Here is a 12,257-nt window from a genome sequence, read left to right as displayed (position 1 = left end):
TAGTTCCGCATGTAGTCCGGTCCGGCGCTGCTCAAGTAAGGGAGGGAATTAAGATCCCTGGTAGACCTGTTGTGTGGTCCGTTACAAGACCACCCTGATTGACTGCCAGTGGAGGGTTACACACGTCATATGGAGGAAGGCATGGAGCGGGTCCATGCCTTCGCACGCCGCCAACTCCATCCGGTGGGCATGTGGATGAAGCGCAGCTAAAACAAACGAAGCCAGGCAAGTGAGTTCCAGTCAAATATATATATAATTTATATATATATATATATGTGTGTGTATGTATATCGTGATTGGGACCGGTCTGTCTAAGGGGTTAACCGGAACCTGCTGGAGGTAAACTCAAAACTCCGCAGAATGCCCGACCGGGAAGCGAGATTATGTGCAAAAGTGCATGGGTTTAAACTGGAATTAGGTACCTAGAGGTATTGAGGGTAGAAGAGACCTACACATTACATTGGCAGGACTGGTAGGTATCTAATGTATGAATGGGTGATTGTGTACACACAACTAAGCTGTCATCTCTGTCAGTGTGTCTCGCCAAAAGGTGAATGTACTGTCTATTTGGTTTATCCACTACCCTATAATTCTCTCCATCCTCAAAGTATATAAAATCACCTTGGTGATGTCCCCGTACCTGGCCTACTTTTCTCTTCCTCACCTTGACTCATCTCCCACCCCCACAGTGAAATTAAGTAGATAAACGGATAGATTGAATTGACGTGGTATTGACAGAACGCAGGCATGATAGGTGAAATGGCCTCTTGCTGTCCAAGTTCCTTGTATTTCCTCGCTATTTGTGTGTCACCCAGTCAAGAGAACGACACCATGTTGTGATCAAAACTTCAACCAAATGTCGAGCGGAAGAAAACCAGACTGATGAGGTATTGGTAAGATTGGACAAGACGAACAAATGTGAGACTGCTATTCTACATGAAGGGATTTCATCAATGTAAACATGGCTGTTTGAACTCCCCCAGCTGTGTTTATTACGTCCACACACCATCGTCAACCTTCTCCGCAACTATTTTTCCTCCATTATCACCTACAGGTTGTTGTCGAAAAGAATTCATACATATTCACGTCAATTTGCGCCACTGTCTGTTTTGACTGCATTCCCAACATTCTGTTTGATCCTCGGGCAGAGTTCCATCATTTTATGGAGTGTGAGAAGCTACAGTGAAAGGAAAAGCTTTCCATGGCCGCAGAGCACCTGCAGGTCCTCAGAAGTACCCGTGATGTGGTCAATTTTATGACAAGACCACCTGGTTTGGAGGCAACAGTTCCCTTTGGTCTCAAAAAGGTGCCGTACATTTAAACATCCCATACAAAAAGGCCAAACTGGCCTGACTTCAAGGATATATCACCGAGTTACCCAATAATTTTCATCTCGACTGCCTTTAGAAGAGAGCAGGACATCATCCTCATCATGGAAAACAAGAGAAAGAATTTAAACAAAAAAAATTGGAAGTTTACTGTAACAAAGAATGGACGAATGAAAACAATGTCATCTGTCGAATATTTAGTCATCCTGAATTTAAGCAGAACCAAAAGGAGTTTTAACGAATTCCCGAGGCTCCCTTTATTTTGAACTACACGAAGGTATTATTGTGGAAGACCACAGAACCAAGGGAGATGTTTTATTGGTGAAATGAACAATGCCTGGAAGCATAAACACAACTAAGTTCCAATTTTATTTGCATTGCATACAGTGCCTATAGAAAGTCTCCACACCCTTTCAAATTTTCCACCTTTTGTTGCCTTATAGCCTGGAATTAAATTGCATTAAATCAAACTTCTTCCACCTTTATTTACACCTTGTAACATATTGTTATGTCGGTTGGGTAGGGCATATATAGATTTAGGTAGATCTGCATAGGCAGGTGCTCGTGGGTAGCAAGTACCATCTCGATGTACAGTAAGTCAGGGACCTGTCTAGCCCGGTTTGTCGGATTAAGTGTATACCTGTGATCATACAAGGATGATCGGGTGATAGGTAGAATAGGGATTAGGCTAACTCCCCGGTATGACAAACCTGTGATCTATCCAGTGTCCCGTATGGCAATGCACTCATATACATTAGTTAGCCCCAATAGCTCACCACATTAATTAAATCCCCCCTCACAATGACTGACCGGAAGAACAAACAGCAAGCGACCACACACTTGGGCTGACCACACCGGCAGGGCAGCAAACATCGACCAGTCAGGCAATAGCCACACCCAGAGGGACTCTTGATTGACAGGGGGGAGGTGCAAGCAAAGAGCAGGCCACCGATTGGCAGAGTAGGGAAGGACGTGTGATTGGTCGGGGAAGGGACAGAAAGCTTCCCCGTGATTGTGGGTAAGGAAGATGAAGGACGGGCCAAACAGATTGGCCACCGACCGATGACACCACGGCCAGTCAGTGAGGAAGGTGCGAAAGAACCACATCAAGCGACGCGCTCATTGGGGGAGAGGCGCAGGGACAAGTTTTATTGGTGAAATGAACAATGCCTGGAAGCATAAACACAACTAAGTTCCAATTTTATTTGCATTGCATACAGTGCCTATAGAAAGTCTCCACACCCTTTCAGATTTTCCACCTTTTGTTGCTTTATAGCCTGGAATTAAATTGCATGAAATCAAACTTTTTCCACCTTTATTTACACATCGTAACATATTTACAGGGTGGAGTGACCTGCAAAGAGATAAAGAGGATTTTCCAGAGAGCCAGATAGGTCGTTGATGAGATTAGGAATAGGATGGGGGCGCAGAACACTGCTTTGGAGGCAATCAAGCCTTAACAGGGTGAGGAGATGCAAGGATCTCCATTGAGAGCCATGTGTTGGCTACAAGAGTAGAGGAAGTCAGTTACCTAAGAGTGCAGTTGGCCAACCTGTAAATTTTCCAATGAATATTTCTGCAACAGGTATAGTCCTCCCTCCTGGGCCTGGTAATGACAGACTTTCCATCTGACATCTGTTCCTCCTCTGCCTCTATTGACTTCTCTGACCACTTTCTTGTCAAAGGCAATATCTCTGAATGGTGTTAGAGAGCGGCATCAACACCGCCTTCACTCTGGTGTTTATACAGGCCAACTGGTAGAGACTGCAAACTACCTTTTCACAAAGGGTTGCACTGTCATATACACAGCATCTGATATTGATTCTTCCTGGAAATCCTGACACAAAGATGACTGTCTCTCATGAACCAGTTGATTCCATTCCATAAGTGGCTGACCTATCCATCCTCTTGGCTCTGGTACATTGAATCTGTGATGAGGCAGATGTGGTCAAGCGGAAGGAAAATCCTGGAAGGAAAATCTTACTGAAGGCAACTTTAGTTCACTCAATAAGACTCGCAACAAGTGTGCATCCATCCCTTAACAAGCCAGACAACATCAGCTTGCTTAATCTCAAGGCCAAGCTTGGAACATTCTCCTCCTTCCTCAAAATCCTTGTGGTGACTTGACAAGTCCCTCACAACACTACCTTTACAAGGACATGGAACGAGGATATAAAATTATAAATACAGTAGTGATATTTTGCAAAGCAATACAAAAATATTGTTGTGGATATGAGAATGTTTTTTTTTTTTTTGTTGTGTAATGAATTGTTGTAAAATGTCACCCTCCTTCCTGCAATTGTTGTTGTATAAAGGTCAAAGGGCGTTCCCGTAGTTAATTCCATAAAACATACACGAAGGACACCATATATCCCTGTTCAGTAGTTATATCCTTATTATGTGTATTAGTGTAAGGCTGTGTCTTCCATTAATTGAAATACTCCATTGCACCAAGTGAAATAAGAGTAGATCTCCTTTCCCTTCACATTCCCCTTCCAACAAATTGCCAACTGTTCCCTCCGCGACTCCATTCGCCACGAGGTCGGCTCGGAGAAGAAGGGGGAGGAGCTGCCGACTCCTGGGCGTGCCCGCCCATCGTCATCAAGGGCGGAGCCAGAGGGCCGTGCCGACCAATCAGGGCCGAGGCGAGCTCACCGATGGGCGTGTCCTGGACACCAGCGGCTTGATCGCCTGAGGCGCTATAAAGAGCGCGCGCGAAAGCCTTGAAGTAGTGGGACTAAGAAAGAGAGAGGAGAGAAGGGGCGAAGCGAAGCAAAGAGAGCAAGAGTCGAGGAGGGAGGAGATCAGAACACAGACAAGCCTGAAGAGAGTCCTGGAGTTTGTGAGAGAGGGAGAGAGAACCCGTCACGCCAGACCCCCCACCAGCAGCGTTGGCTCCACCAAGCAGCTCCGACCCGTTACCCCGCGCACACGACAGGATCGGTGGCATCGGCGGCCGTCGAGGTCCAGCCCGACGTCCCGTGCGGGATCAAGCTCCAGCCAGCTCCGTGCCTTCTTCCCCCTCCAGCCACCCACCTCCTTCCAGCCAATCCACTCTGCAATTCCCCGTGTGAGTCCGTCTTTGTTTGTTCTGTCCAGGGTATTAATTAAGCCTGTTTAGATAAGCTAGCGATTTTCACTGTGTCTCTTTGATTTCTTCTGTAAATTATTTTATTATCCTTCCTTCTCCTTGGTTACATTTGGTTGTAAATAGCAAATAAATTATATTCGTATTCCCTACTTCTGTCTTCCTCTTCTTCACATCCATGTCGCCTTTGTCTTTTCCCCATTGAATATCTGTGGCACGATTTGGCCCACGTTTAAGGGATCGGGTCTAGTCATTGTAAAAACAGTTCGGGCCGCGGCGCCATCCGCTCGGCAAATTAACATCTTATCCGCGGTCCGTAACAATATATAAAACTACACAGAATTTATCCACAAACAACAACAACCACAACTACGATAACAATCGAGTGTTATAAAAGATCTGTATTTTCACGTGTTTTACTACATGTGTTTCACGTGTTGGTTTGTGTTTCTAAATGAATGAAAAATGTAAAGGTAGAGCATGCAGATTGTGATACATGACAGGTTAAACGCTATGTCCGGCCTGAACGGCATAGGAATCAAAATGGCGGTGTGTAGACGTAGAGTCAACCGTCGGCCGTAATGACATCACATCACCCCTGTCATGTGACCAGATCCTCAGCTCTGATTGGTGTATGTTTGAGGGGACGTACAGTGCATTCAGAAAGTATTCAGACCCTTCACTTTTTTCACATTTTGTTATGTTGCAGCCTAATGCTGAAATCGTTTAAATGCATTTTTTCCCTCATCAATCTACACTCAATACCCCATAATGACAAAGAGAAAACAGGATTTTAGAAAGTTTTGCAAATTTATTAAAAAGAAAAAACTGAAATATCACATTGACATAAGTATTCAGACCCTTAACTCAGTACTTAGTTGAAGCACCTTTGGCAGCAATTCCAGCCTCGAGTCTTCTTGGGTATGACGCGAAAAGCTTTGCACACCTGGATTTGGGGATTTCTGCCATTCTTCTCTGCAGATCCTCTCAAGCTCTGCCAGGTTGGATGGGGACCGTCGGTGGACAGCCATTTTCAGGTCTCTCCGGAGATGTTCGATTGGGTTCAAGTCAGGGCTCTGGCTGGGCCACTCAAGGACCGTCACAGAGGTGTCCCTAAGCCACTCCTTTGTTGTCCTGGCTGTGGCTGGGCTCTGGCTGGGCCACTCAAGGACCGTCACAGAGGTGTCCCTAAGCCACTCCTTTGTTGTCCTGGCTGTGTGCATCTGGGCTTTATGGCATCACATCACCCCTGTCATGGGTCATCGGGTCTAGTCATTGTCCTGTTGGAAGGTGAACCTTCGGCCCAGTCTGAGGTCCGAAGCACTCTGTTTCAGGTTTTCATTAAGGATATCTCTGTACTTTGCTCAGTTTATTGTTCCCTCAACCCTGACCAGTCCCCCAGGCCCTGCTGCTGAAAAACACCCCCACAGCATGATGCTGCCACCACCATGCTTCACCATTGGGATGGTATTGGGCAGGTGATGAGCGGTGCCTGGTTTCCTCCAGACATGACGCTTAGAATTGAGGCCAAACAGTTCAATCTTAGTTTCATCAGACCACAGAATCTTGTTTCTCACAGTCTGAGAGTCCTTTAGGTGCTTTTTTGCAAACTCCAAGTGGGCTTTCATGTGTCTTTCACTAAGGAGAGGCTTCCGTCTGGCCACTCTGCCATAAAGCCCAGATCGGTGGAGTGTTGCAGTGATGGTTGTCCTTCTGGAAGTTTCTCCCATCTCCACACAGTATCTCTGGAGCTCAGCCAGAGTGACCATCGGGTTCTTGGTCACCTCTATTACCAAGGCCCTTCTCCCCCGATTGCTCAGTTTGGCCGGGCGGCCAGCTCGAGGAAGAGTCCTGGTTGTTCCAAACTTCTTCCACTTAAGAATTATGGAGGCCACTGTGCTCTTGGGAACCTTCAATGCAGCAGAATTTTTTTTTTGTAGGCTTCCCCAGATCTGTGCCTCGACACAATCCTGTCTCTGAGCTCTGCAGGCAGTTCCTTCGACCTCATGGCTTGGTTTTTGCTCTGATATGCATTGTCAGCTGTGAGACCTTATATAGACAGGTGTGTGCCTTTCCAAATCATGTCCAATCAATTGAATGTACCACAGGTGGACTCCAATCAAGGTGTAGAAACATCTCAAAGATGATCAAGAGAAATTGGAGGCACCTGAGCTAAATTTCAAGTGTCATAGCAAAGGGTCTGAATACTTATGTCAATGTGATATTTCAGTTTAAAAAAAAAAAAAAATTTGCAAAACTTTCTAAAATCCTGTTTTCTCTTTGTGATTATGGGGGTATTGAGTGCAGATTGATGAGGGAAAAAATGAATTTAAACGATTTCAGCATAAGGCTGCAACATAACAAAATGTGAAAAATGTGAAGGGGTCTGAATACTTTCTGAATGCACTGTACATACATACATACATACATACATGCATACATACATACATACATACATATGGACAGACAAACACTGGTCTGGATGGCTTTGCCCTATGGGCTACGCCATAAAAATGTACATTAGTAAATCGATTGAATTGGGTATATGTGAGCTCAGCAGAGCAACATCTATGCTATATTTTAGTTGAAGTTACAGTAATCCTAATAATGTCAGCTTTCTTAGCTCAGGATTTAATAATCTTTTTTTTTTCAGGCTAAGGAATGCATCTATGGTCAGTAGCATTTCAGTAAGAAAGCATATTCTCACTTGCAGATGCCATTTTCTGGTTCCTCCAGGCCAAACAGCTCGTCAAACGTCAACGTAAGAATTCCCCGCAGTGGCCGAAGTGTCCAGCGAAGTGTAATATCACGAGGATATGATCTCGGGAACTTTGGGCTCTCCACAAATCCAGGTTCTCCAACGATGAGCAGCTCCCCGTCAGCAGTCTCTAAAACATAAAGAGTATCTATAATGGGCAGACAAGCATTTTTGATGACACGAGCAATTTTCTGTGACCGTGAGACTGCGACCAAATGTTCAAGCATGGTCTTTACTTCTTCAGCACAATTAAATATTTTAAGGTTAGGCGAGAAAAATCTGAACTCCAGTTTATGACAACTGCACATCAACAGTTACCTATTGAGGTTTTGATGTCATTTGCCACAAAAAGGGAATATAATTACCTCGTATATAGTTGGGATCAAGCCTGGTGTTGCGTTAATGGTTAAGGTGGGCCCCTGTCATGTCGTTGAATTAACACCAGGTGGGTTGACTCAGCCTGTCATGTTTCCGAGGTCGGCCAAATGAGTACCAGCTTACTGGTATGAATGAGCCATTCGAGTATCTTGCGTCGGAGTGGCGACCCGTCAGGGATTGTACCCAATAGCCAAAAAGCTGCTTCGTCAGCCCTATCTATGCACTGACGATGCAAAAAAGAGTGGTAATCATCATCATTGTTGGGATCACCATGGACTTTTTCAAATTTTAGACATTTGTACACCGAGGCTCTGATAATATCGAAACTTCTCAGTCTAAATCACAGTCACTGCTCTCTTCATATGCACAATAAGAACTTCTGATGTCAAGTATCAGCAGAAGGGGCCAACTACAAATAGTTGTATGTACAAAAATTGTTGTTTTGCTGCATTGTCGAATTTGTGTCCCTGTCAAAGGCCAGTCCAGTGGGGCCTATTTGTCTAGGGCTCGGCTAGTAGGCTTGTTGCTCCCATTTCTGTTTTAACCCCACGAGCTTCATTTTTGCTCCTTTTCTCCCAACTATTTTCATTTTTGGTCCCTCAGCTTAATCCTTTTACCTCCTTACCCTCTCTCCCCCCCAACCCCCCCCCCCCCCCAATTTTCCAGTTTTTCCCTTCCTGCGAGTTTGCTCCTGTATCCATCTTGGCCACCCCCTGCATTTTCCCCCTTCCCCTCATTCTTACCCGCATCCATTGTTTGTCCGCCTCCGTCTATTTTGTCCCTCGGTCCTGCTGTTGGTGCTTCCCTCCTCTCTTTCTGTTGTTCCTTTTCTTCTGTTGGCTCTTGATCTCTTCAGTGTTCTCGCTTTTCCACGAGGCTCGACTTTGTACCCAAAAAAAAATCGAATGAAACTCTAATATCCCTCTCCCTTCCTTTCACTAAGGCCCTCCACTCCAATGACCTGTATAGAAGTGTTTAAAAAAGACCTCAAACAGCTTTGCAATATGCAGTTTGTAGTGAAAATCAAAAATGTTTGTAGATGCCATTTGGATGTCATCAACACTCTCAGCATTCCAAAGTGTGATAACAAATATTTGCAAAATTATGGATATTCCGAGCACATTAGAGGATAAAATGCAGGTAGTCCATCCAACATGATGGTGCAGAGGTGGCGCAATTACCTTTGCCAAGTCGAGCATGTGATCGATTCCTACCTGACAAAACTGTCGCTTTTGTGCTTTGTAGGTGGGGCATTGTATCACAAGGTGTTCCATCCCCTGGACAGACATTAAGGTGCATATCCACTCTACTCACGTTAGTTGGTGGGCCCTAAATATCCCACAGTGCCAGTCGCAAAGAGTTATGTTAGGGTGAAATATTTGTGACAATATTTCCTTGGTCAATCCCACAATAAAAAATACCAGCATGACACCTTGTATCTGCAACCCAGAATAGACCAGAGGTGAGTATGCATACCTCTCGGGTCTAGGCTCTCCCACCATCGTGGCAATTCAGTTATTGATCAAATGCATAAAAGTGATCCACCTTTGTTAAGAGCAACAAGTTAAACCACATTGAAGACTGGAGTGTCTGCAGTGCGTGATCATGGGAATATATTGTCCCGGAAGGGAATTACATCCCTTCACCATGGAGGTCTTGTCTTAATTGCATGTTAACTGCATTTTGACAGTTGAAAAATAGGGGCAATACGCCCGTCTCGTGCTCACCGGGTGGAATAAAGCAGTATACTACACCAGCTAAAGGTATTTTAAACAGCATCACGGTATTTTAAATCCATTTCAATGGTTGCTAGGAGACAGGGCAACGTGTAGAATCATACCAACGTAATCACAAGATTTTAAACAAAAAATAGAAATATCTATTTTGGGGGGCAACACCCTCTCTCCTCTTCACTTCACCTCCCCCCCCCCCCCCCCCCCCACCACCACCTTCCCACCCGTAAACTGCCTTAGACCCCGACTTTTTTTTAGCGCCGTGAACAAACGTTGGTACATCACAGGTGATGAAGGTTGTGGTCAAGTTTCATTGAAATTGTAGGTGTAGTTTCGGAAAAGAGAGCAAATACCTATTTTGGGGGGGTCAAACCTGGGCCCCCTTCGACCCCCTTTGACCCCCGAAGACCGCGATTTTTAATGCCGTGAACAAACTTGAGTTGCCACGTACCAAATATCATTTTAGCCAAGTTTGGTCACAATCCCATCAGCAGTTTCGGAGAAGAAGTTGCAAGTGTTTACGGAGGGACGGACGAACTGACGAACTGATCGACAGACTGACGGACGGGCGACGCACCATCCCATAAGCTCTCCAGAACTACGTTGCAGGTGAAATTAAAATGACCCCAATTTTAATGTTACTGTAAAGTATTTCTATTGCGTATATTTTATACAGTACATGTTATCCATATTAAGTCTGTCTCTGTCTCTGTCTTTCTCTTTCTCTTTCTCTTTCTCTTTCTCTTTCTCTTTCTCTTTCTCTCTCTCTCTCTCTCTCTCTCTCTCTCTCTCTCTCTCTCTCTCTCTCTCTCTCTCTCTCTCTCTCTCTCTCTCTCCAATTCACCAATAATTGACATTGGACTGGTAGGATAGTTCGATGTAAAGGATAGCCGAGACTACTTGAGGTAGCCTATGCACACTCACCTCTGAGCTGTCTAGCCCAGGTTCGAATCTCGACGCAGGTAGCAGTTTGAGGTGTCGAGCAGCAGAGTCCAAATATCCCAACTTGTTGGTGGGGAAGAAAATTGCCGTGGTTTGTTCCCACGGGATAGAAAAGTATGGATGACAGCAAACTAAACCTTCGGAGTTAAGAAGGTGAAGGTCTCACAGACAGAGCCAGTTATAGGTAATGGATATTGGCCCCATCAAAAATACCGTCCGTTGTGTCGGTATCCGGATGCTTGCTTACATGTAAAGTTTGTGTACCCAGAGCCTCCGTTTAGCGCCAGTGGAGCCTGCAGCCGCTGGGGACCACCCAAAAATAGGGGCCACCCACATCAGCTAAAGCATCTTTCTTTAAAGTCCAGTTGTGCAACATAGATGATATCAATAACACAATCCTGCATGCCTACCGGCTACCAATCGCTTCACTGATGGGTTTAATCAAAGACATCATGTTGCACTTCACAACCACATGGCGTATCTGTCTGTGAATCTCAATGAGGATGAAAAATACAGTGAAACACGCGAAAACCGGACCTTTCATGGCAGTGTTGGTGTTGGTGTTGTTGTTGTTGTTTTATTTATTTGCTCCTTCCGTGTCCGTCACACTCTATTCGAAAATCGTAAATGGTTCCTGCCGCCATACATTAAACATCTTCTTCATGCAATTCAGAAAGATAGACGGACTTTTAAAATAGAAACCTGAATGTTTTATGTTTAAACAGACATTGATTTTTTTCCAAGTAGGCCTATAAATGATAGGCCTACTTGGAAAAAAATCAATTCTATTATAGTATAATCGATCATTTCTTCTTGTTTCCATACTTTTTCAAGTAACATCCCTACATCCTTTTTAATTTAAAAAAAATGTTTTTATTACTTGTTAAATAGCTTTCCAACGACCTCAAAGTAAATCGATTGACATTTACTATGAATTATTTACGATTCTACGTCATTTCCTCAATCTTCCGGAAGTACCTTTAGGACGTGAGTCAGCGTTATCTTCTTTATCTTAACACATTCGGCATTAGGCTCACATGAGCTATCCTGGCAATAATGAACAGTGATAGGCACAGAAACCAAGGTCCGAGGCATTCCGAATCTGGGACAGCAAAAATTAGATAGCAAGAGGCGTCGAAGGTTGGAGAAACAAAATTGAGAGGCTGTCTTGAGAAATTTCTGATCGAACCACCCAGATTCGGTAGCACAGCACATTTGACTCAATGTCACAGATCCAGCGCCAGGAGCAAGACAGGAATTCTGGGGACATGGATAAAGACACAACACTTTCAATGGAAGAGCAGATGCCTGGAGCAGAGAAAGAATCAGTTGGAGGTGAGCAGTCTGTGGATTTTGTCGAAAAATTTGCTGACTATTCAGTGGCCTCAAGTGCTGGACCAGGTGACAATTTCTGCCAATGTCAAGTTCGGTCCAAAGCATGTGAAACTGCATGAATTTCCAAATAAACAATGCGAATAGGAGATTCTCAGCTGAAAAATATTAAAGAAAGCTCAAAAATGGTGAACGAATCGAGCGCACATGTCTCATATATTCTATAGCGGTCTACACTGTGCACCGCTTCGTTTGTAAGCCTTTTGGAAATGTCGCCATGGATCTCACCTGTGATAGTGTTTCGGCCTGGAAAGATTTGTCAAAAACATTGTCCCGACATGAAATCTCACCACACCACACAGCTTGCATGCAGAAGTGGAAGGAATTGGATGCAAGGTTAAAAGCCGGAAAGACTCTCGATGATAAGCTTCAGAGTTTGATAGAGCTGGAGAAAAACCATTGGAGAAACGTCCTTGAGCGTTTGATTGCAATTGTTCATTTTTTAGCTGAGAGATATCTGGCATTCCTTGGGTCATCGAAAGGCCTCTATGAGCCTAACTGGTAATTTTCTTGGGCAGTTGGAGTTGATGGCTCGATTTGACCCAGTCATGCAGGAGCATATTCGATGATCATCAACCGGGGAAGTACGAGATAACTATCTGAGTGCCGATATTCAGAACGAGCTCCTTGGATTAATA

General features: G+C 44.5%; 1 protein-coding gene across 1 annotated transcript in view; it reads right to left on the bottom strand.

Annotated features, from left to right (window-relative positions):
- LOC137421082 (platelet-derived growth factor C) overlaps positions 1-12,257 on the bottom strand; it is a 95,591-nt gene that overhangs the window by 74,123 nt on the left and 9,211 nt on the right. Inside the window, exon 2 of the mRNA XM_078772671.1 lies at positions 7,124-7,304. Within this exon, the coding sequence (XP_078628797.1) occupies positions 7,124-7,304 (181 nt within the window). The remainder of the gene's footprint in view (positions 1-7,123; positions 7,305-12,257) is intronic.

The sequence above is a fragment of the Myxine glutinosa genome, chromosome 2 (assembly GCF_964187855.1).
Source record: "Myxine glutinosa chromosome 2, kmMyxGlut1.1, whole genome shotgun sequence".
Classification (NCBI taxonomy): domain Eukaryota; kingdom Metazoa; phylum Chordata; class Myxini; order Myxiniformes; family Myxinidae; genus Myxine; species Myxine glutinosa.
This window is presented reverse-complemented; position numbering and strand designations above follow the sequence as displayed.